Here is a 25,457-nt window from a genome sequence, read left to right on the forward strand (position 1 = left end):
GGAAGAGGCCCTCGTGTTCCAGACACCCGGCAGACCTCTGCTGATCCCAACCGCTGGCCTGCACACCGAGCCCGGAGAAGTCACTTGCCCGGGGTCACCCCAGGAAGTGGTAGTGACAGGACAGGCCAGGGCCGGACACCGCGCCACGTCTCTGCCCGCAAAGCCCGTCCCTTTACCCTCCAGAACACACTGCCAAACAAGCCCCTGATGCTGGCCTTGGACTCTTCTGAACGGTGAAGAACCAGCCAAGGGGCCTGAGCGCTGGGCCTTGCACACCCGGGGTCTCCCGGATGTGGCGGCGGTTTCAGGGAAGTGGTGAGGGAGGGGTCCAGGGCATCTGTCTGCTCCCCGTGGGCGGCTCCGGGAGCGCGGAGTGCAGGGTCACCGCTGCGGCCTTTGCGGGAACCCGCTCCCCAAGCTGGCCGGGATGACTGTGCTCACACCGTGGCACACACATGTGCTTGGAGGGACTGGCCCCAGGTTCACGGAGGCAAAGGTCTGAGGGTGGGGGTGTCAAACAGAAACATGTAGGCGCTAACGCAAAAAAACTAGGCCAGGCCTGACTCTGCCACTGGTCTGCTCTGCGACTCAGATTCCTTGACTGGAAAATGGGGACATTCATGCCCACTCGACAAGGGTCGTGTGAGGGTCCGCTGAGACGGAGACCATGGGAGCCAGAGGGCTCTGGGTGTATGCCAGAGCTGGGCGGCTGGCCGGGGACCCTTCACCCACAGCCCGGGCCAGATCTCACTAACCACTCTTGCTCGGGGCCAGGCCCCGTGAGTGATGCCGGGAAACACGGAAGAGCCTCAAGCATGAAGACAAAACCCCCAAATCACCATCTAACGCACCCCAACCTGGACAGGACCAGGACAGGGAGAAGAGGCTGTTCTTTGCCAGGCCTTAGGCTCTCACCTTCCACAGAGATGTCCTGGATGGCGAACCTGAGGATGATGGTCCAGATCATTCCCAGGGTCATCTTTGCGTTGCCGTCCACAATCTCTGCATGCACGGAAGGGGGCAGAGGGTGAGAAGGTTGCTGAAACCAGAGGGGACTCCTTCTGGCTCTACGTAGAGATTAGCTCCGATGGTCCAAAGGGAGCCGTCCAGGCCTGGCCGCCACCCTCCCTGGGAGATGCTACACGGACACTGGGAAGCACCGTCCCCCAAGCCTTCTGATGCTCAGCACCTGCGGGCCCCCATGCACGTGTTGTCCACCACACAGGCCTGTTCTCACCCGGCCAGCCCGTCGTCTCGCCCAGCTCAAAAGAGCGCTCCTCCCCGACACGTGTCCCAGGCGCTGGGCCCGCACTCCCGGCCCTCTGTGTGCACCTCCCTCGTGCCGTCAAGGGTGCGTCTCCCCATGGCGGGTGCGTGCCGCGCTACTGTTGACAGTCTGCCCACTTCCTTCCAACCTCACTGCTGCCACCGTTGTCCAGGCCACTGTGGTCTCCCCCCGAGAGCTCGACACACCACCTCCCCCTCCGTGCCCCGTGCAGTCTACCTCCACACAACAGCCAGGGTGCCCACTTTAAAAGGTGCATCAGATTTGTGCCACTCACCTGCCCGAAGCCCGACTACATCTAAAATGAAGCCCATGTTCTCAAATCCCACTTACAAACCCTGCCCTGGGTGACCCTGCCCCTTGATGCCCGGCACACCCCGGCCGTGTCCTTTCGGCAAGCCAGGCTTTCTTGCTAGAAGGACCTCACGCCTTTTGTCCACCCACGAAGTGCACCCCTTGACCCTTTCCTCGGGTGGCTGTCCTTCCCACCCCCTAAGCCTCTGCTGTCACCTCTCCGAAATAACCCCCACCAACCACCAATCTGAAGGTGCCCGCCCAGTGCCCCTCTCTCGCCGGCATCCTGCTCTGCCCCTCACATGCTAACCATCATTTGTAACCACGTATTTGCTGGTTTACTTGTTCACTGCCTGCCTTTGAGATCGCCCCTCAGTACCTGGCCTCGGCCCTTGTGAAAGACAGGATGCTGCAGGACAGGGAGAGCGGCCCCCAGGCTCGGCCGGGAAGGTACATGCTTTCTTCACTAACCGAACAACTACTCTCAAACTTCTGGGAGTTGCCTCAAAGGTCTGTACCACATGGTCTTCAGCTTCAGTAGCTTACAGAAAAATCATCTTGGCGACACTCAGGGCGCCATGTGTCTACTGCTGGGTAAGAGAAGTGCAAGTGGCCTCATCCCTGAGTCTGCCAGCCAGATGTGCCTCTGCAGCCCTCTAAACGCCTTCCACCCTCCAACGTCTCAGCACGGCAGGTGCAGGAAGAGAGACCTTGCTCACAGACCCTCGAGAACAGAAAACTCCAGGGTGGGCTTGATTTGGAAAGGAGGTAGAGTGATCACCCAGGGGACAGGGCCAGGCCTTCCCCAAGGACACACTCGAGAGGAAAGGGTGGGGCCCATCAGCCACAACGGAGGAGAACCTCCCTCCGCCCCCTAGAAGCCACAGGTTGATGGCAGAGGGTGGTTTTCGTCTTGAGAGTGTCAGGATAAGAAAACAAGCACAGTCCACTGCCCAGAGGCTGGGGAAGGACGGCAGGACACAATGTCTGCCGGGCCCTTTCCCAGGGCTAAGAACCCCATACAGGGAAACCAGGCAGAGTCTCTCCAGCCTGGGGCAAGGGCAGATATCCAGTCAGGAAACCTATGCTGCGTTCCTCCCAAGTGCCAGGCACTCCACAGCAGGGGAATGCACGCAGTCTGGACAGGCGGCTGGAGCTCCCACACCCAGCCGGCTGCACAAGGAAGCTGATCATGGAGGGCTCAGAGAGCTCCCACGAGGAGGAAGACGGATTCTCTCATGACACATGCACCAGATGCTTCCCGGACCTACAGCTGTGCCCCCACAAGACAGTCATGTTTTGGCTATGGCCCAGACCATGTGGAGGGTAGGGCGATGGGAGGCAGGGCAGGGGCTGGGGCTCTCAGGTATTCTGAAGCCCTCGGGGCACCTCTAGTAGCTGCTTTCCAGCTTTGTCCCGGGGCCCAGCGGTCACAGGGACTGGGAGTGAACCAATCTGGGCATGAACGCAGAACATTTCTAGACGGAGTTTTTCTCCAAATGAAGACTGATGCATGCCACCGGGTCTCTCCTCTAACCCCTTCTGTATTTACAGGCTAGCATTTGAGCAAAATAAGTGCAGCTGTGAGAAGCAGAAGGCTGGAGTGGAGCCAGGAGGAAAGATCCATGCAAGGACAGAAAATCTGAAGGCCGACTGATTTTGGGGGTTTTGCTTTTTTTTTTAAACAAACACCAACCACCTCAACTGTGGCATGTGACGCTTGGCACCCCTCCCCGAGAGGTCCCAGCCGGGGCAGAGCCTTGGAACTCAGTACGCACACTCTGGCCTCAAGTCTTGGCCAACCTCTCAGAGCCCTGTCATTAACAGCAATTAGTTTTCTTTGTTTTTTAGAGGCTGGGACAACATGGATGTCAGGGTGTAGGAAATCCTGCTCTAATGAGCTGAACTGTGAGTGCAAGCTGACAGGGAGCTTCTGGGCTCCATCAGGCCTCGCCTCGTCTCCAAAAGCGCCTGTGAGCTCGAGACGAGCTGGCTGCCGGAGGGCAGCGTGTTGTTGCTCTAGTGGAAAGGTCTAGAACGAAGAATCGCAGTATCGGGTGTCCCCACGGGGCACAGAGGGTCCTGGGTATCCAGTCAGGGGCCAAACTCCCTCAGGCCCTGCAGCCAGCAAAGTCTGGTTACTGACCTTTGGACCTGCACTCCCCACCCCAGAGCCCTGACACTGGGCCTCGAAAGTCCTTCTCCCCTGAGATCTCCAGATACCAGGCAGGGCCAAAGGGCAAAGGTGCTCCAGGCACAGGGACGCCAGGTGATGTGACTGTCAGTGTTTCTGAGGCCCAGCACAAGGGCCAGTGAGGGTGTCCAGGGTCCAGGACAAAGTCATTCCTGCCCTGCAGGAGAGGCCTGCCCTGCATAACTGGGGGCACTGGATTCCCGAGTGTTAGATTATTCTGTGGGTGGAAGGGAGGAGGAGCTTGGGGACCCAACGATCACATCGAGGGCAGTCACTGTGGTCACTGCTGGGGTATATACTGGGGCTTTATACCCCACCAAGTGCTCTCTCTGCCACCCACACAGCTCCTGCTTGGAGTACGGAGGTTGAGGCTCTGAGCCTGCAAGCCAGGGACCGAGCTGTCCCATCCCCGCTCACCTTCTGCTCCGATGGAGACCAGCTTGACTCCTTTGCTGGCGATGAAGTCTAGGGCTTTGTTCACATTGTTGATTTTGTGCACTCTCATCTTGCCCCGCTCCGGCTTAGGTAACCGCTCACCTGAGAGCCACACCCCGAGAAAGAGGGGGAGAAAGGGAAACTTTAATGTCCCTACTGCCCTCCAGAACTGGCCGCCATGGCACTCTGGCCCGCCCTCCCCCCACAGGCCGGCGCCTGGATGCGCTGCAGTGCAGTCGTTCAAAGCCTCAGTCTCTTCCCGGCAGCTTAGGGACAGCTGGGGTGGGCCGAGTCCCCGGGACGTGGGACAGGGCACCTGTTCCGGGTGTGGGGTGTGCTGCGTTGCACAGGAGCCTCACCTGAAATGACCTCCAGAAGGAGCATGAGCTTGAGCCCGTCTCGAAAGTCCTCGTCGATGTTCTCGATCTGTGTGCCAGCCTTCCTCAGGTGGGAGTTGCACCAGGCTGTGAACGTCTGGGGAAGCACGAGAGAGAGGCCTGGAGGGTCAGTGTGACCGTTGGGGCCTTCTAACAAAAGGGCTGGGCCACCACCCTGACCCTGGGACAACAGTGGCCACCACGGGGCCTTCCTATACACTGTTTCTGGTCCTTAAGCAACCCAGGCAAGTCAATCTGAGGAAAGCGAGGCTCAGGGTAGTTAGCAGACCCGCCGCACGATTGTCTGGATGATAAGTGGCACAGCATGGACTAGAACCCAGTCATGCAAATGTGACCCAGCGCCACACCCCGGGTGTGGAAACGAGACACAGGGTCCCCGCTCTTACATTCTTTGGGACAGACACACAGAGCCCTTCACCACCTCCCCCGACCCGAGCAGGCAGATGAGACCACAGGTCCTAGCCGGTGCTGGCTTCCTCGCCTCTCAGGTAGGAACCCTTGCCGGCACAGAGATGACCTGAGACAGGAAAGCAGATGGAAAAGAAAAGCCTGCTGAAAATGTAAGGTTTCCTTCCAGTCAGTCTCTCTTGGAGTTTTGGGTGGCCTGGCAGCAAGCGCCTCCCCTAAAAGGCCGGGAGCACAGAGCCTCTGAGCCCTGCGCAAGCCTCCATTCCTTGGAGGACATTCCACATCCCACCCTTCCAAACCTCAGGGGAGCTTAAGGAGGCTGGAAGGCAAGTGGAGGTAGGCACCCCCCGCCAGAGTTAGACAGCCATATCCGAGGAAGTGTCTGAAACACAGGGCACGCAGATGCTGGGACATGAAAGGATGCATTCGGGTACAGAGGGCCACAAACGGCAACCCAAATCCCAAATCCCAACTCCAGAACACCCAGCACAGGGCACCAGCCACTCAGGCCCCGCTGGCCGGGCATGTCACCGGACATCAGCCCCCAGGAAGCGCGTCACACCAGTTAAAGGTGGACGCGTCTAGACACCTTCTGGGGAAACCGGCCCAATTAGCCTCCCACGGCAGGGTCTGGGAAAAATGCCACGCTTCTGTTTCTCACAGAACCCCCATAACCCGCACCCCGCCCTGCCGCCTCCATCTGCGGTGGCCAGCATGGATGTGGGCGGAGGGCCAGGAGCGTACGAGCACACGCTCCGTGCCCAGGCGCAGGCAGAGGCCACGTGGGGGGCGAGGGGCTTCCAAGGAGCCTCTGGCGGAGCACCATGTGTTTTGACAACTGTCACCACTCCTGCTCATTCAGACGCAACACTAGGCCCCTCCCAGACAAAGGAGCCACCTAATCAACACGCGTGCAGCGAGGATGGGCGTGAGGTTTCCTTCCAAACCCAAACGGTGGATGTGAAGAGTTCCTCTGCACGGGGGACACAGACCCCATCCTGTGTGGAGCTGTCCCCTCAGTAAGGGTGCCTGTACCCTGCCTGCGCCTCTCCTAAACCGGCACCTGCTGATCCCTCAAGATCAGCCTGAAGCGCAGCTCCTCTGAGACGTCCACACCGACTGGCTCACCCTCGCCCGATTCTGACTCGGATGCTCCCCCCTCTGCACAGGTATCATAGCACCTTTCTCTCGGGCTCTTACAGTTGGGTGTTGTCCTCTGCCTCCGCACATGCCTGAACTCTGGCCACCAAGCGGGTGCTCACACTGAGGAAGCAGGAATGTGCCTTCTCTGCCTCATTCCCCAACCCCCTCTATAGAGCTCTGAATTCAGACAAACCAGAGCCAGACTGCTGGTTACACTACTCATATGGAAAGATCATCCGACCTTCCTTAACATCTGCCTCCCCGTCTGTAACGTGGTGGCGAGGACAGCACCCAAGTCACGGTCAGCGTGAGGATTCGCGATGGCGGAGCCCGCAGAGCACATGACGGCCCCGGTCGTCGCTGTGCCTCCCCAGATCTCCTCCTTTCCTGAAATCCTGCCACTGCTTCCAGAGTATCCTCTCCTTCCCCTGTCTGCCCTGGCCACCACGCAGCCCCCGGCAGCTCTCAAAAGCATTCTCTAGTCATTCCGTGTGTTACTAGAGGTTGCCTGCACGTGTGCAAGCTCCAAGGGGGCAGGACTTCCGTCCCACATCTCACATGCCCTTGTAATGTCTGAGGCACGGCCAGCTGCGGTGCTGGGCAGCGAGACGCGACTCAGCCGTCCTACAAACCAGCGGGCGGCAGCAGGCCGGGCTGGGGCAGGAAGTGGCCAGGAAAGCTGGCCTCTGCCCGTGCGTGTACCTGAAAGATGCCTGCGAGCGGCAAAGCGACCGATCGTATCCCAAGGCTGAGGACGGAAGAGGGCGATTCCCAGAGGGCAAGCTCCCCAGTGCTCCAGTGCTGCTGGGGCCAAGATGTAGGCCCCTGGTCTGCACGCAGGGCCAGAAACGTGTCTAAATGGCAGCCCTCATCACCTCAGCCTGCCTGGGTTATGCCCACGTGCTCTCAAAGGGCACAGGTCTGGGTCTCAATGCCAACTCCCGGACCTACTTACACCTCAGTTTCCTTCTGTCAGATGGACTCACCAGAATCTACCTCCCGTAGCTGCTGCAAGGATTAAGTGGGGGAGAGGCTTTAAAGCACCCGACACGGTACCTGGCATAAAGTTAATGCCAGATGAATTGTCTGCATGCACAGTGGCTGCTCCCCTCTCTGCAAAGGCCCTTACCCCACCTCCATGGTTTGGAGAGGAAATGAAATTGCAGGAAACCTTCGTCCTGTGGAGGCTGGGAACAAAACTCGCCTCGTGGGGTTCAGGCTATCTGTCCTCAAACGTGTACCCCATCCTTTGCTCATCTTCTCTGGGGAGCACGTAAGAGCTCTGGGGCTTGGGGCTCACACGGACCTGGGTTCAATTCTGGCCTCTGCCGGTGAGGCAACCTGCCCGAAGGGTAGCCCTGGATAAGCAATGAGCCTCACGTTGTCCGATGATGAAGTGGGGAGACAGTTAACTTCTCTTAAATGAAGATCGAACAACATAATGCAAGTTAATCACTTCAGACTGTGCCTGGCACAGATTCTGTTAGCACTCAGGATTACACGTATGTCCAAAAAAAGACCTATTTTCAAGTCAACGGTCACTATGCCCTGTACTTCTGTGTCCCTAGCTGGAAGCAGGCAGTGTCCTCAGCAGGACACCGAGCAGGTGCTTAGGAAGCGTATCCGCTTGCCTGGCCTGGGCAGCGAGAAGGAAGAACTCTCTCCTGAGCCGGCCACAGACAGAATGGAAACCCCACCGACAGGCCTCCCACCCCTATGCCCCGCGTGGCTATTTTCTCCTTCTGGAAGATGACGGGCACGTGCTGACACTCGAGGCTCACAGACGAGGAGAACAGGCCCTCACAAGGCCATCTTCAGGGAACGAATCAACCCCAGACCACCACTTCTTTACGCAGTGACTGGGCAGCAGGAGCTGGGATCTGAACGGGACATTAAACATTCGGTTGTTCCTAGTTGGCCACAAGAATGACTCTCTACTCGACACTTTCTCTCCCTACCGGTTTAGGCTAAGATGCGTGGGGTAGACAGTGTGGAGGGGTGGTTTCAATAGACAGAGGCCTCGTGTGCCCACCACACCACCCACCGCTGTGCAAAATTCTCAGAGCATTGAGCTACAGAGCCCAACTGCCGACAGGTCCCACTGCTCCGCACGCCCCAGGCCCCCGTGGGGTTGGAATACGTCCATTCCCTTGACAAGCATTTGCTGGGGGTCGACCCCAGGCCAGGTCCCGTGTCGAGGACACAGGAGTGAGCAAAAGTGGACACAGCCTGCACTCTCGTGGAGCACCCAGTCTGAACAGGGAGAGGATGTCAGTAATCAAGCGACCGCTCAGCTACAGAAATAACAGCCGCAGGAAAAGTAATAGTAATGACTGGAGCGGCCACCTCTATAGAGCTCACTACGTGCCGGGCACTGTTCTAGGCACTTTGTCACGTATTAATTTCTCCCAGCTGCATAACTACCTTGTGGGGTAGGAGCCACTACGGGCTCATTTTACAGATGAGGAAACCGAGGGTCGGACAGGTGTTGTGACTTGACCACAGGGAGTCACGCACCTGCAGTTACGGAGCCGGACCTAAAGCCAGGTCCTCTGAGCCCCAGAGGCCCCACTCCAAGGTGTCATGCATTTGCCCTCTTCCCCGCTGCCCCCAGAAAGGGAGCTAAAGAGCATTCAGCATGCAAGCTCCTGATCTAGGTAGGGGCAGACACGGGGTAGTTTCCGAGGTAATTCTCCCACTCTGATAGGACTGAGAATGAGTGAAGACAAAAAATAAGGGAGACTGTGCAGATAACAAGAACAGCATGTGCAAAGGCCCTCCAGGAGGCTGGAGAGAGAAAAAGAGGGAACAAGGTAGAGCCGCTGTGCCATGAGGCTGGTGGGGCCTACCTCACGGGGCCTTCCAAAGGTCACATTGGCTGCTGCTGGCTGAGGACAGAGCTGAAGGGGGCAAGGGTCAATGCGTGAGGACCAGGAAAAAAAGAGAGTAAAAAGCCTCCAAGAGAAACTCGGCAGTGGGAGGAAGACAGAGGAGCCATGCTGGAGATACTAACTGTCGTGACTGAGAAAGACAAGCTCAGCGTTTCTATTTTATTGGGGGGGGGGGGGTTGTCCAGAGCTACTGGCACCCTGTGGGAGGAGGAAAAGACAAAGAGCATCGAGCTCAGCTAGGCTTTATTGTTAAGGCCATTTTCATGGTAAGCACGGACTCGGAACAGTGGCCCTGTCCTCAGGTGCTCAATGAATTTACTTGGTTGATTTCCAACTTGGAACCCCTACTAGACACTGGGCATGGGAAGAAGCGAAACAGATGCAGAATTTACATTGGGGGGGGGGCATGCTAAAGGTAATTATGCAACCATCGCTAATTACTGCTTCCTACCATTTCTACATAGGGACTCTTTAAAACCTCCAACCTCATGGTCGTGTAAATTATCATCTCCATTTTACAGATGAGGAAACTGAGGGGAGGAGGGGTAAGTGACTTGCCCAAGGTCACAGAGCTCGTCAACAGTTTCTAACAAGGGGCGGCTGCTCATCCACAAGGCCTGAGTGGGACGCTAAGTACGCTTGGCAAAGCAGAGCCAGCAGAGCAGAGTTAGGATGGCCCCAGCCCCACCTCAGCCCCCAAGCTGGAGGGGAGCTCACAGAGTGAGGCGGGCAGGCAGAGCTATGCCTCCAAAAGCTCCCCTACTTCTTCAAGGGTGGCCTGGACCCACTGTGAGGCAGCAAAAACAAAGCCAGTGGTGGCCCTGTTGCTCCCAGCCTGTCCTTGCCATTGTGAGAAGGGAGCCTGCGCCCAGCCCTTGGCCTATCTGGGGAGGAAGGAAGGATGTGGACTTGTCTGTCTTTGAGAACACACGTGAAAAAAAAAACCACAGAGAAGAGGCTTTAGAACTTGCCTCTGCACACTGGCAGCCTGTTCAAGATTCTTCTCTGGTTGCTAAAATAGCACAGGGTGTGAGTGGGGGAGAGGGAGGGCCGGCAGAAGAGAAAGAGGAGCTTGTTGGCTCCTTTGGGACCCAGTCACCACTCCCAGTGCGGTGGTGCACCGGGGACGGCAAGCTTCAGAGGGGCCCCTGGGCGGTTTCTGCTTTGTCACTCTGTATGTGGGGGGAGGGAGAGGAGGCCATCACTGGTCATAAAGTCCTTCCTGTGTCACAAGGACCCCTCCCAGTGGCCAGGATGTGGGGCGGCTGGGTGAATGAATGATGGATATTGTTCTGGAGGTGACCTAAGCAGCCGGGAATGTGGCAGCAGGGGGCTTTAATGAGCCATTCATCAATGACTCCTTCCTCCAACCCAAAGAGGTAAACCCTGTCTACTCTGGGGCAGTACTGAATCCGAAGCAAACATCTTAAGACAGAGCAACCAAGTGGCATTCCAGTGGGGACAGTGATGGTAAGTGCGAGAGGAAAGGGTCCTGGTGGGATGAGGCCGCCCAGCTGAAAAAACTTTCCTTCCCTCTTCTTCTCAACGACTTCCTATTACAAAACACGGTCCCTGTTACAAAACACGGTCATAGTACTGAAGGGGGTGGTGTGGAGGGACGTGTCTGTTGGGAGCTGGGATTCCACTGAACCCAGAATAAAGGGAGTCTCTTGCAAAGTCAGTCTGGGTCTGGAAGCAGGCTCAGCCCAGTCCCTTGGCGGGGGGGCGAGCATGCTGGCTTCAAGGATCGGCCCCGGCAAAGAGGGCTCCTGGACCAGGGTCGAAGGCTGCACTATTTCTACTCACGCGGCAGATGCTCACATGTGGATTCCATTGACTCCACGCTTCACACGATTTTAGGAAAAACTCTTTGCTGCCTCACACCACACCCCCCGCCTTCCACCGTGTACGCTGCCCACCCCCTTCGCGGGACAGCCCGGGCCGACAGCCTGACCCACGAGGCCCAGGACTGACTGCAATTGGTCACGGCAAACTCCCCCAGGGTACACGGAGGCAAGACAGGGCTCCCTACGGTGCCGGGAGTTTTCAGACCCCGTCTCTGCAATACCGTGTCGGGTTTGCCGCTCCGCTGGGGCATCAGCTGCCTTGAGGGGGAGGGCGCCGTCCCACTTCCTGAACTCCCACCTTGCCTGCTGTGGCCTCTGATGCTGCCCATGGTTCCTGCTTCCACGGGTCCTCAGGAAGGGTGTCTGGGGCTTGGACACAAGGGAGGGACGGCTATTTATTCCTAGGAGGCATCCAGCCTTCTTATCGCCCATCTGCCTGGCCACTGCCAGGCTTCAGACAAGGCCTAGCCCCAGCGGGGCATCTTTTCAGTTCCTGAAAGCAGAAACTGCTCCCACCATAAAGGCCCTTTCAGGGCCCGACAGCTCAGCCGAAGGGAATCTGGGTTGCCAGTGGCTCAGGCAAAAAGGCGATCACCCTGGCAGCATCCACACGGACCGTCCAGGGAGCGAGGGGCTCTGTGAGCCTCTGGACGGTTCTGAGATCGTATGTGTGAGTACTATTTTTGAAGACCCACTGCCTTTACCAGATCTGAAGGGGACAGAAACCAGGGAGCAGGCTGAGAACAGATATCGGACTGGTCATGATAACGTGGCCACAACGTAGATGGATGCAGCCCCGCCAGCACGGGAAACTGAGGCTGGTGGTTTCGCAGCACGGGGGACACAGTGAGCTGCCCGCCCAGGACTCAATCCATAGCCAGCCAGGGGCAGAGCAGGCATGCTGTGTGTGCCTGCCCCATGACGACATCACCTAATTCGAAAGCAATTACAGGGAAATATGGAATGTTGCTTATGTCCTGGCCCGACGCTGCCTTATTCGGACTTTTCTCAGCATACACAAAAAAGCTCTGACTTCCCAGTCGGAGGAGAGGTATAAATACCGCAGAGTGGAGTAGTGAGCATTCCAAAGGTCCTGCGTGTCCATCCAGAAACCAGCTTTCCCCCACACCCCCTCCCCGGCAGCCAACGTTCCTGCCTCGGCCAGTCACCCTGTAAAGCACCAGAAAGCGAGCACGCTGTCGCTCCAACGGACTGACTTGCGTGTAGTTCCTACCTCGCGATAAGCGCTCGTCGAAAACTTTCCTGTAGGTCTTTACAGGGCCGGTTATTTCTCATCACTCAGGACTTCCCTCAGATGACATCACCCCAGGTCTTCCTTGCCCTTGACATCTGCACCATGCAATCACTTTACTCCGGTAGGTCATATTCATTGTACTTATTACTCTCAGAAATTATGTCCTTTGTCCAGAACCAGTCTTCCTCCCAAGCCTACCAGAATCTCTATGAGAGCCGAGTCCTGTTTGCCGCAGGACCCCACTGCCTTGCACAGTTGGTCCTTAGTAAATCCTACAATGAATGGAATGTGTTTGGGGCCTCTCACGTCTAGTCATTTATGACTTCATGGTTTCTAATCCCATTTTGTGCTGGTGAGAGTCCCAAGATTTAGGGCTAAAACTGCTTGCTTTCAAAAGTTCACAAAAATAAATCCTGGGGCTACAGATATTCCACACGCAAGCCACGGAAGATGCTGCTCGCGGCTTGCCACTCCAACAGAAGGACAGGAGCGAGCCCTCAGGAGCCTCATTCACTCAGGCATCAAGGCCACTGGACTTGCAGAGACCCTGGCTCAAGGGCGGGACCTAGGCGGTGGGTAGCAGTGGGCAGGCTACGAGGCAGGCTGAGGAGAGGACAGAGTGGCACAGTGCTCCAGAGCAAGGGCTCTCGAATCTCAAACATGGGTTCAAATCCTCGCCTCGCCACGCCACTTACTGTGCGAGGCCTTAGAAAACAGAGGTCATCTCCCTCAGCTTCAGTTTCCTCCTTTGTAAATTGAAGGTAATAGGCACGGTGTGAGCATTCAATAGGGCAATACGCACAGCCTGCAGAGAGTAAGTGATCAGTAGATGTTCCATTCGTTACTGTGTAGTTCCTGTTCCAAAGGGGCGAAGCCACACACCCCCAGTATTGCTGGCTACACTCCGGCGGCTGACACAAAGTGGTCTTCCCCCAAACCTCCCTTCCCTTAGCCTGGCCACGCGACTACCAAACCAAAGGAATATAATGATCAGACCTGGTTTTTCACACTTCCCGAGATCCTTGAAGTCCAGAGGTCCTCGACCCTGGCTGTACCTTAGAATTACCTGTGAGCTCTTCTGGTTTTTGTTATTTTCTCTCTCTCTCAGTTTTTAAGACAATGAATATTGTTTTCAGCCACCAGGCTTTGAGGCAATTTGCTACCCAGCAGTAGATAACTAACGCAATATGGAAGCAGAGTTGCTGTATCATAGGTATGCATGTATTCTTTTTAATCAAGTGCACAGTTTGGAGAGCCAATTTTTTAAAACTGAGTTGTAATTCACATACCATAAAACCCACCCTTTTAAAGTATAAAAATCAGTGAGCTTTAATTTATTCATGAGGCTGTACAATTATCTATCACCACTATCTAATCCCAGACCATTTTTATCACCCCAAAACTGCGAGCACTCCCTATTTCCCCTTCCCCGCTAGCTCCTGGCAACTGCTAATCTACTTTCTGTCTCTATGCATTTGCCTTTTATGAACATTTCATATAAATGGAATTATACAGTATGTAACCTTTGTGTCTGGCTTCTTTCATTGTGCTTTCCAGGTTAACCCACGTTGTAGCCTGTATCAGTGAGTGTTTCATCACTTCTTGTCTGAGTAACACTCTATTTTATGGATGTCTCATATTTTGTTTATCCATTCATTCTCAAGTTGATGGACACTTGGGTCATTCCTACTTATGCTATTATGAATAATGCTGCTACGAACATTCATGTGTAAGCTTTTGCGCCAACGTGTTTCCAATTCCCCTGGGTATATACCTAGGTGTCTAACTGCTGGATCATATGGCAACTCTACGTTCAATCGTTTGAGGAACTACCAAGCTGTTTTCCAAAGAGGCTTCATCATTTTACATTCCCATCAGCAACATATGAGCATTCCAATTTCTCCACATCCTTGCCAACACTTGTTATTATCTGACTTTTTGATTATAGTCTTCCCAGTGGGTGTGAGGTGGTGTCTCATTTGCATTTCCCTAATAATTAATGATGTTGAGCATCTGATTAACCTCTTTGGAAAATGTGTCTTCTAGTCCATTTTTTAACTGGTTGTCTTTTCATTGATATGTTGCAGGCATTCTTTATATATTCTGGACACTAGACTCTTATCAGATATATGATTTGTAAATATTCTCTCCCATCCTGAAGATTATCTTTTTACTTTTACTTTCTGAGTGTCCTTTGAAGCAAAAGTTTTTAATTTTCACTAAGTCTAATATAACTATTTTTCTTTGGTTGCTTGTGTTTTTGGTGTCCTATCTAATAAACATTGCCTAATCCAAGATCACACAGATTTTTTAAAATTATTATTATTATTATTATTATTTTTGATAGAGCACACGCATGTATGTGCAAGCAGGGGAAGGACAGAGGGAGAGAATCTTAAGCGGGCTCTATACTCAGCACGGAGCCTGATGCAGGACTCAATCTCACAACTGTAAGATCATGACCTGAGCCAAAATCAAGAGTTGGACACTTAACCGATTGAGCCACCCAAGTGCCCCCACGGTCACAAAGATTTATGCTTACGTTTTCTTCTAAGTTTTATGGTTTTAGTTCTTATATTTAGATATTTGATCCAGTTGGAGTTATTTTGTATATGGTGTGAGGCAGGCGTCCAACTCCATTATTTGCGTGTGGATATCCAGTTGTCTTGGCACTATTTATTGAAAAGACTACTCTTTCCCCATTGAATATGTCTTTTACTCTTGCTGGAAATCAATTGACAATAAATATATGGACCTCAGAGTTTCATAATAATGCCAAAACTTCACCCCAGGCCTAACGAAGGACCTGGAGGTGGGTCTTGAGCAACAGAATTCAGGAAGCTTACCAAGTGAGCCTAAAACGTTGCCAGGGTTGAGAACCACCACTCTAATTTATTAAACTCTCGCATTCTCTAAGTGAGGAAGGAATACGAGGCCCAGTTAGAACTACGCAGCCCTTGGATTTGTTAGACTGAACTGGACCTTGGAGCTAAAAGAAATCTCAGAGAAGCAGGGGGTAGGCAGCCCAGGGTAGGGAGGTGCCCTATTCTCAAACAGACCTTTTCAGGAGCTATCCCACCAACCAACCAACGAACCCAAAGCTACTCAGATTACACTGCAAAGAACTGGGTCCTCCCCACAGGGGAAGAGCCTGCCCTCCCCACAGAGAGTACACAGGGAGATAAGGGTCTGAACTAAAGGCAGGTGGGGGCCACGGGGTGGAGGTGGAAGGCGGCACTCAGCTCTCAAAAGAAAGCTTTTTAACAGGAAGAAGAGATGGGTGAGGCCTACCTGAAATAGCTACCTTTAAAAGAGAAAGAAAACTTCCACCTCCCAAAAGACAGTTTTTAAATTAGGGCAGCAGCAGACTGGGGACATGCCCTCCACCTCCTCTGGCCCAATGTGGCATTTTGCTGTGAAACGATCAGGCACAGGGGCTCTTCACCTGGAGAACAGGGAGTCTGAGCTACAAAAACCCCATTTACTTTCAATGGCTTACAGTTGAGCTCAGGTTTCGGGGTAGGAAGGGAGATTAAAGATCGTCTGGTTTAAACTTTGATCCTTCAAAAAGATAGCCAAGTGAGCCAATTCTGGCCCCGAGACTGTGTGTCTTGGAATCCGAACAGGTGCCTAAGAAAACCAGTCTTTAGAATCAACGTTTTATCATGGACAAATCCACCTATGAACTTGCTTATCTAGATAACAGGCATTTGGCACGTGGGGAGAAAAGGTCAGAGGGGGCACTGAGGGGACGCAAGTGTCATTCAGGCAAGTGCTTCTGTCCTGAGCCGAGGCCCACCCCAGTGACTCCCCAACAGAACTGAGAAGTGAGAAGAGTGTGCAGGCAGGGGCATATGGGCAAACACCACCATTTCTCCCTCTGTTCACCTTCTAGCAAGACAGCCTGCTTCCTGCTAGAACTTACATGATCCACAAACTGGGCCTTGGTAGCGGAAGGGCAATCATGCTGGGCCTACAAGTGATTTCTAACAGTGGTGCAGGTTTCGCTTTTGACCACGAAACTCCCTGGTGATCCTTTTTCCTTTTTCTTGGAATGTTCTTGGAACATTCTGACTTAATGGTCCACCGATCAGGTCCGAAACCTCCTCCAGTGAAGGCAGGGAGGGGTGTCTGGAGTGAGTGACATGGCTAGGGCAGAACTGGATTGGTCCGAAAATCTGTGCTCTTGACACAGTGGGGGAAACCGGAGCTTGGGGCGGCGCTCACGGACATGCACTTGTTTCATGGGCGCTCTGACCCACTGGCTTCCCGCTCTCAGGCCTGGGAGTAAGATGATCCCTTTGAGAAGCAGGCCGCGAGAATATAGGGCATTTATCTGCGTGATCAATTCCTCTCATCTCTGAGTGGACCAGCCCTGGCAGGCGGCCCATGGAGGTGCTGGGTACTCGTCAGCCTGCCCACCCTCTCCTGAGGCTCAGTGCAACTCCTCTTTGGGGCTGGCACTGAACATGGGCTCAGTGAGTACTGGCTGAGAGAGTGAATGAATCCATCGTCAATCTGGGAGGTGCCTCAGACCAGAAATTCCTGGCTTAGATTTTGGAGTTTGCCAAGAGGTAATTGGTGGTGTTCAGAGTTATCCACTCTAGACCTTAGCCTCATGTGAGCAGGCTCTAGCTCTACTTCCTGGCCCTGTGACGGTGGGGGATGGGGGGCACAATTTCTGTGGGTTAAGAAATCATTCTCGATTTGGGGGGCCTCTTTTTTCCTTTACCATATTCACTCCATCTTAGTCCCCCTGAATATACAAGACAGACAATATCAACCAATGTCTCAGGAGGATTTTTTTTCAAAAAAAAGAAAAACGAAAAGAAGGTTCTATAGCCAAAGGGTAATTACAGGACTGGGAGGAACCAGTAAAGAGAGACTGAAACCTCTGACTCATAATTGCTCCATTAAAAATGGCGAAACCGTTTACCCTGGCACAGTGACAGGGCTAGACTCTCACTCTGGCTCGCCCCACCTACAGGCCTTCCTGGGGCTGGCACTGAGGCCCCGCCAAACCGCAGTAAGGGGCGACTGTCTCCAGGAGCAGTGTGATGTCAGAGGACAGGGAGGTCCCTGCCACTCTCAGGGGCAGATCTGACTCCCGGCCCCATCACAACAGGAGTGCCTTTGTGTGCACGTGTGCGTTGGGAAGAGGGGAGGTAATGGAGCACCACTGTGAAGATGTGGGTTCGGCTTTCCAGGGAGGACTCAGCCTACCAGCTCCACCTGCCCCATCAGTGCTGCTCAGGAGCCGAACCATCGACGAAGACAGCAAGAGGTGTTTTTATGACTGGGTCGGGTATAAGGCCCACCCTAATCTAACTGTACAAGTGACTCACATTTATTGAACACTTACTGCTTACCAGAATTTGTTCTCAGTGCTCAACATCTCACAGATAAGGCTAAAAGCTGAAGCAATCTGCCACAGTCACACAGCTGGGAGGCGTCAGGGTCAGGATCCACACGTCTCCTAACCAACCTCAAGTCTGGCTGAGCCTGCTTTCTGTTTCTGGTTGTTGCCGTGTCGGGCCCCACGTGAGATACCTCACATATTTTCTCTCATCCGATCCACTCTAACGAAGACACAAAACCAAATGCAGTCCCGGAGGCCCTCGGCCAATGCCATCCTCCGCCAGCACCAGAGGCCCAGCGCTGGGCCGCAGGGTGAGTCATGGGAGAGGGAGGGCTAGTCAGGTGACCCAACGAGAATCAGAGCTATGCTGAGGTGGCCTGGTTACCTTGACATTCCTGTGATTCTGCCAAGGTAAAAAGTAACCCGAGGAGTTTGCCTTATATGGGCACAATGACAGATTTCGACACAATGTGTTAACTGACCCTGCATCAAATCCCGGATTGCAAAGGAGAGGCCTGATAAAGCTCTGAAAGTATAGGAAATAACAATTTATGACAGGCTATCACTGGTGACTCATAAAACAAAGGTGCAGCCCAACTGCCATTGTGTGCCTTTTAGAGAAGTGGGGGGAGGTTGGTGGCTCCCAGGCCAAGTGGCTCTATCACTCTCCTCACACGTGGCAGGAGAGGCCTGGGTTAGACCCCTCCCTCTGTTCACAGGGCCTGGTTCAAGGCAGGGCCTGGAGGAAATCAATTTCAGGCTGGAGCAGAACAGCCAGTCCTCTATGGGTTCAGAGAGCCCCAACCACCTGCTTTCTCCCAGGGGAGTCCAAAAAGGAGAGACGGGAGCTGCGCTGCCAGGCACAGGCTTTCCGCCCAGCAGGGAACAAGATGGTCAGGTCTCAGTGCCTTGACACTGTGTGAGAACCAAAGAAGGTAGCTGGGCCTCCCAGGATTCTAGAGTCATCCCAGCTTGGGTCCAAAATGCTGGCATCAAACACCCTTCCCAGGCAGCCCCCGGCCCCACAGAAGGAGGAGACACTTCTCTGAGCCCTTCCCAAACTCTCAAGCATTTATTCTAATCTTAAAATGTATTCGGTGTTGGGGCACCTGGGAGGCTCAGTTGGTTAAGTGTCTGACTTCAGCTCAGGTCGTGATCTCAAGGTTCATGAGTTCGAGCCCATGTCAGATCCCTGTCCCCCTCTCTCTGCCCTTCCCCCCCCACTCTCTCTTGCATGTTCTCTCTCTCAAAAAAAAAAAAATGTATCGGGTGTCTACACATGCCACCTACTATTCTGAGCACTGAGATTAAAATGGACAAACTTCCCAGCCCTCACGAAGTTTCTGCTCTAGTGGAGGAGGTAAGAAACAGAAAAGAAGATATTGGACTGTGGTGGTGCAATTAAACAGGGCATTGTGGCAAGAGCAACTGGAGGAGGGGGCAGCTGAGGCGAAAATCAAGTTCAGCCAATCAAGGAAGACCTCTCTGTGGAGGTGACTAATGAGCCCAAACAAACAAGAGCCAACTGACTGAGTAGGAGCATAGCTGGAACAGAGGGAAGACAAGCAGAAGGGGCTGGTTCACAGGGTGTCTTACAGGCCATGGGGGCGGAGGCGGGGTGGGGAGGTCTGGTCTCATTCTAAGACCAACAGGAAGTCTCTGGAGGATCTCACAGGGGGAGCGGCATGACCCAACTTATGGTGCAGGAAGACCCCCCTGGTGGCCGTGTGGATGGCAGGGTTACAGCAGTGAAGATGGAGAGGACCCCGAAGGCAGAACCACTATCATGTGCTGCCCTCTGTCAAAACCTTGCTCTCTACACGACCAGGAAGCCAGGGCTACGAGGTGACCATCACCCGCGCACCACCCTTGGCTACCTTCTTTAGAAACACAGAGGCCTGAGGGCGAACCACGATGGGCTTCACAAAGGGACACTCCATGGCCAACAAGAGTGGAGAATTGAAAGTCATACCAAGAGGCGATTTTCAAACAGCATCCCCCAAAGAGCTCTGCCTTCAGGGGTGCCGGGGGTGAGGGCAGGTGCCCCCTCCTCAAATTTAACCTCAGCAGCTCCTTTTATCTATTTTATAATATGGCAGAGACATGTGAGATTCAACTTGAAAAACAGTTGTGCTGCTGAAAAATGTCATTGCCTTAAATCTTAAATCCTCCGTGCAAAATCTATTCCAAATGGTTGCGGCCCTTCCACGGTAGTCCCTACATCCCACCGGATCAAGTGGAAGACCCGGCTCTGTCCGTGGGGCTCCGGAAGGGGAAAGAGGAGTTCTGGCACCGCTGGCGTGAAAGCCCTTCCCACCCCTCCCCTGCTAAAGCCTTTGATCCTCTCTGCTCCGTGGGTGGCAGGCGGCTGGAGGAAGGCACACACCACATGTGCTGCCATTCCTGACGGTGGAGGCCTGCTCCCTTCTGGAAGGTGGAGCGACAAACAAAGGGAAGATAAGAAGGCCTGTATCCCAAAGTTCGCCCAGGGTCTGGCCTGGTGCCCACAGATGGAACCTGATGGGGAGAACCACAGAAAGGCAGCCCGAATTCACAGCAGGGTTGCCAAGGTAGGCGGCCATTCTCTCCGGTGGGAGCAAATCCTTGCCATGAGTTCTAACTTCCATAGCACCCTCTCCTCTGGGACAAGAAAACAAAAAAGAAAGAGCTACAGGCGGAGACCATGGAAAATACTGTTTATTTTTACTAAACATCTACTAAGGTGACACTGGCCTTCAGGTAGCTTTCCCACTTCCTGGGGGAGCAGAGATTCAGGTAAAGAGAATCACAGCCAAGGGTCTGGGGAGACCTGCAGAACCTGACAGTTCCACCCTGGAGGTGTGCACAGTCCTGCTGGAGAGGGCCACTGGAAAGCCAGTCACTGCAGGGCGGGCGGTATGGTCCGAGGACAGCGGAGGGCAGGTGACACCTGATCTGGGCTGTGAAAGAGGAGCACTATTCTGATAGGGTGATGACCTGGGAAGAAGGTCGGTCCACGTAGTGGGAACATCGAGAGCGAAAAACACAAACATGCAGATGTTTGGGGACCCCTCAGAAGTGGCAGGGGATGGTGTCAGTTGGGGTCAGAAGGTAGACAGAGGCTGAAGAACTCAGAAGTTGCTCTCTGGCCAGTGGGGGCAGGCTTCTCAGTGACCCGATTAGATCTGAGTCTCAGAAAGATAATGTTCACGGCACTAACAAGATGAACCAGGGGCCTGGAGTGAGGCCAGCTGGGAGGCCGCGGCAGGAGGCCTGGGCAAGGACGGTACCACAGGGATGATGCTGGGAGCGGATGTCAGAGCACTTCCTGGATAACAGGCGTGGAGCAAAGGGCACACCAGTGTTAACTCACTGAGGTCCGACCACAGCCCATGGAGGCAGGCACTATCCTCACAGAGCAGTTAAGGCACTTCCCCGAAGTCACACAGCTCAAGACAGCGAATGGTGGCATGGCAAGTCATGCCAAGCCTGACTACAATCTGCACTTTTAAGTGTGTGGTCTTGAGTCAGGACAGCAGCGGTGGCAAAGGAAAGGAGGAAGCTTAGGATTCAGAGAAAGAAATCAGTAAAACCTGGCTGCTGCTACAGTGTGAGAAGTCAAAAGATGATTCCCAGGCTTCTGACCTGGATGACCTACGGATGGGGCAATGTCAAAGCCAGGTACGAAAGACCCGAGGCAGGCTCTGGAGAACAAGTTTGGTTTGGGATATGCCACAGGCATTCACTCACTCGGTCACCCATTCAAACATCTCCTGAGCTTCTCCCGTGGTTGGGCGCGGTGCTGGTGCGGGGCGTTCAGGGAGGAGATAGACCAGGTTCTCCCACAAAGGACATCAGAGTCCAACAGGGGACAGTGATGTGTGAGCAAATAATTGCATGGGAGACTAGGTGTGTCGGGACTAGAGACACGGGAGTCATGCACTGAGAGGTGAGACCAGACGCCAGGGAGGAGGGTGGATAAAATCCTCCGGGGGAAAAAGGACACTGTGAAATGCCCACATTTAAGAAGCAGGGAAAGGGAAAGGAGCCAGAGATAGGGGAGGGAAGGAAGAGTCGGAAAAGTAGAAAGAAGGTGATGTCAAGATAGGCAAAGGGGAGGAGTTTCTGGGTTTTGCCTTAAGACATGGTCAGAAGCATCAAGTGTAACAGGGCGTGGTTATATAAAACACATATACCCATATCAGACCAACACACTGGAGCATTTATGAGTGATGTCTGGAGTGGCCTTTAAAATAATCTGAAGTGGGGAATGTGCTGGGAGATGATGAAAACAAGTTTGGCAAAATGTTGACAACTGCTGCTGTGCTGGGTGATGGGTACCTACGATTCTCCCTACTTCTACACGTGTTCATGTGGGCGCGTGTGAGGGTTTTGACAAGATCACGCACTGCACAGAGATTGAGAACGGAGGGCAGGCGCCACCACCTGAATCCCCAGCGCCTAGCACAATGCCTGGCACATGGGAAGGCACAAACCCGTCCTGACCAGGCAGTGCCGCACATACCCCTCGGGGGTGGAAGCCAGCCAGTCTCTAGAGATGGCGGAGAGCAGACTCCAGGAGCTGTGCGGGCTGAGAAGTATACGGGAAGTGAGGAGCAAAGGCTTACAGATTTTTTAGATGCCCCAAGGCCAACATCCAAGGACATTTCTTTTTCCCAGGACAGAACCTCCCTTGTGGGCCATCCGGCACCATTCTGTTTTCCTACAAAGACGCAGACTCCACTGCTCCAAGGTAGAAGCTGAACTCGCCCTCCCCTCCGGCTTCAGTTTCCCACTGAGTTCCCTGGGCGCCCCTCCTCTCATTACCCAGTAAAGGCCGCTGGGGCAAAGAGGCCCTTTTCAAAGGGGTATCAGACCACACCTCACTATCGTCAAATGAACAAGCAATCTCTTTCTTGCCTTTCTCCTCTCCTGCAGAACAAAGTTGCATTTAAAAGGAAAAACAGTCTCAGGTTTTGTGTCCGGAACAGAGAGAAGGTCCCAGGGGCGCAGACTCGGGAACACAGAGTGGCCGATTCCCCAGGATGGCTCTCACCAACAGTGACGAGGTGTGGAGGGACGAGGCAGACAAAGCTCAAGGCCAAGCCTGACAGCAGACACAGGGTGGCCTGTCGTTCTGGGTCCCATGGCCTGGAGAGTCACGGGCAGCTATCGAATTCTGCTCAACCACATCGTGTAGCCTATCTTTCTCTAGATTTTCCGCGGTACGGACTTCTCTGCCAATGCTCCAGAAATAACGATGACCACCAAACATAGCCCAGACCGCGCTTCCTTTCCTGGTATTGCACATCTGTCTCCAGGCTCAGCTCAGGACACGGACACAAGTGGGCTACCTCAGAACACGGTACAATAGTGAGCTGGGTTTCAGGAAGGTCGCTAGTCTGCTAAACCACAGGGCTATGTTTTGATGTTTTTAGCTATCCCTAGAAACAAAACACTTCACTGTCTCTTACTATATAAGTTAATTTGACTTACAGGTAGCAATTTCTGTCTAAAAAGAAAAAGTTTAAAAAAAGAAAAAAAGACAGGTCTCCCTGCATTTAGCCACCCGTACCATTTTGAGAGCAGGGGCCTTCTTCTTGTCACGATCACCGTTGTGTCCCTGCTGCCTAGACCCGTGCCTGGCACACAATGTGTGGACATCTAGCTTGTTAAATATTTGCACAGAATAGGATTCTGTTCTAACGATGATTTCCCCCCTTTCCCCACTCAAAAAGCATCCTATTTGTGCTTCATCACTACAGGCATTGATGCTCAACTCCGTGAGGACAGCTGGCTACTGTGGCTGGAAGTGACCCAGGGGAGGACTTCTTAGGACCTTCCAGAGCACACAGCTTACAACAGGGCCAGCTTTTAGATGGGATTCAACTGGCCTGCAGAGACGGCCTGGTCTTGGGGAGTGACAGTACCCTCCTTCTCAGAGGATGGCTTGTGGGCAATCAATCTCTACCCCTAACACCAAGCAGAGGCACTGTCCCACAAGAGACATTAAAACAAGTGATGGGTGGAGAGGTGGCTGATGGGCTGGCTATCTGTCTGTTCATTCAATAGATATTTATTTACTGAGCACCTGTATCTGGCAGACCCTGTCCCATGATACAGCAGTGGACAAAACAGATCCAGCCTCTGTTCTCAAGGCCCTCACAGTCTCACGGTGAGCAGAGAGAGCAAAGGTTGGTTCAACCTAGAAGGATAAGTAGAGGTAACAGACATGCCCCTAAGAGAGGGACCGAACCTTAGGCTGGAGGGGTCAGGTACGACTTCCCAAAAAAGAGGAGTATAAACTTAGATCTAAAGAATGAAAAAAAGGGGCGCCTGGGTGCTCGGTTGGTTAAGCGTCCCGACTTGATATCGGCTCAGGTCATGATCTCATGGTTTGGTTCCTGAGTTCAGGCCCTGTGTCTGGCTCTACACTGACAGTGGTGAGCCTGCTGGGGATTTTCTCTCTCTCTCTCTTTCTCTCTCTCTCTGCCCCTCCCCTGAACGTGTGTGCTCTCTTTCTCTCAAAATAAACATTAAAAAAAAACAATGAAAAAAAAAAGAATGAGCAAGAGCTGGGATTATTGGGGATGTGGAGAGGGAAGGCAGGAAAGTGGGAAAGAGCATGGAGTAGAGGCAGCTGGTGTGCCTGGAGCATAGTGGTCGGACGGGAAGGGGAGAGGAGGTCCTACAGGGCCGAGGGGACTTCCAGATTTGGTCCCAAGGGCAAGGGATACCGATCGAGATTTCAAGCAGGATGTTATCTGGCTCCCAAGTAGAGAGTGGACAGGAGAGCCCGGGGTTGTTACTCAAACTGCATCATCAGCACCTGGCCACGCTGGCACCCAGACGCTGGAGCACCTGGTTCTGCCCTGGCAAAGGGACAGTGAGGCTGCTTCAGGAGAGCCAGGAGGACCTCAGGGCTTCCTGAGATGAAAAGCTGCAGCTTGCGCCTTTGGGGCCTTTCTGGGCCTGTCTGCAGTGTAGAGCACAAGGGCTGGCTGCCTGTTTACCTTCCACATCCGGCCACAGACGCCCTGCCGGAGGGGGGGGTGGGGGGGGCTTCCCAGAGGGAAGGACACATGCGGTGCTCAGCAGGGACACAGAATACCTCACTAGCTTCCCCCTCAGAGGCCCTGAGGGGCCCACCGGCCTCTCTCAGTGAGGTCTGCAGCCCACTCGCAGGCCACTGCCGTACAAGGCGCACGTTCTCCCCCGGCTTGGCTTTCTCAGCCAGCAATACAGAGTCTGCCCCTAAGCCACAGGGGCTCCATCCACCGCCCTGCGTCTGACATAATCAGGATGAGTAATAGATTGCTGCCTCTTTCTAGGAAACTCACTTCCAGGACCCCTTCAATGCTTAATGCAGACATACCTAGCAGCTGAACTTGCTAGAACTCAAGGCCAATCTTCAAAGAGCAGCTGGCTTCAAATTTACACCTAAGACAGCACTCTTCCTTTAGATCTTTGGCTGCAGTTTCCTAGTTGAAAAATAGTCCCTGACCCCACCCTACTCTTATTGGGACTCTACATCCCACAGGATGAAACCTCAGAAAGACTCCATCCCAACCTCCACCCTAGTAGACAGACTAGTAATTAAAACGGCCATCACGTACTGATCTCTACAACATGCCAGACGAGCCCCACACCATCACCTCGCTGGATCCTGACAAGCCTTAGGAAGATACATCACTGGCCCCATTTTGTAGGTGAGGAAATCGAGGCTTCCTTGCCCAAGGTGCCTCGGGCAGTAAGCACAGGGCCAGGGTCAGCATTAGAGCCTCTCTGGCTTCACGGCCTATGTTCGTGCCTACAGCCTCCGAGGCCAGAGAGAGCCTGAGAACACGGCAGGTCCAACTTTGGCCTCCGCTTGGCCCGGCAGTGCACCGCAGGAGCCCCTGTGTCCAGGCCCTGCTCTTGCTCTACTACAAGTCCTCCTAGCTGGGTGATGAAGAGTTGGGTCCACCTA

At 53.9% G+C, this 25,457-nt stretch overlaps 1 protein-coding gene and 1 long non-coding RNA gene across 2 annotated transcripts in view; one reads left to right on the top strand and one right to left on the bottom strand.

The window, feature by feature from the left end:
• The window catches only part of ACTN4 (actinin alpha 4), a 69,712-nt gene that overhangs the window by 21,235 nt on the left and 23,020 nt on the right, over positions 1 to 25,457 (bottom strand). The window contains exons 2-4 of the mRNA XM_042970130.1: positions 4,568 to 4,682; positions 4,191 to 4,310; positions 916 to 1,002 (exon numbers count right to left, since the gene is read on the bottom strand). Of these exons, the coding sequence (XP_042826064.1) occupies positions 916 to 1,002; positions 4,191 to 4,310; positions 4,568 to 4,682 (322 nt within the window). The remainder of the gene's footprint in view (positions 1 to 915; positions 1,003 to 4,190; positions 4,311 to 4,567; positions 4,683 to 25,457) is intronic.
• LOC122234300 lies at positions 9,731 to 23,518 on the top strand. The gene is made up of 3 exons (XR_006212064.1): positions 9,731 to 10,518; positions 22,427 to 22,853; positions 23,254 to 23,518. It is a non-coding gene; the product is annotated as an uncharacterized LOC122234300 (long non-coding RNA).

The sequence above is a fragment of the Panthera tigris genome, chromosome E2 (assembly GCF_018350195.1).
Source record: "Panthera tigris isolate Pti1 chromosome E2, P.tigris_Pti1_mat1.1, whole genome shotgun sequence".
In the NCBI taxonomy this organism is placed as follows: Eukaryota; Metazoa; Chordata; class Mammalia; order Carnivora; family Felidae; genus Panthera; species Panthera tigris.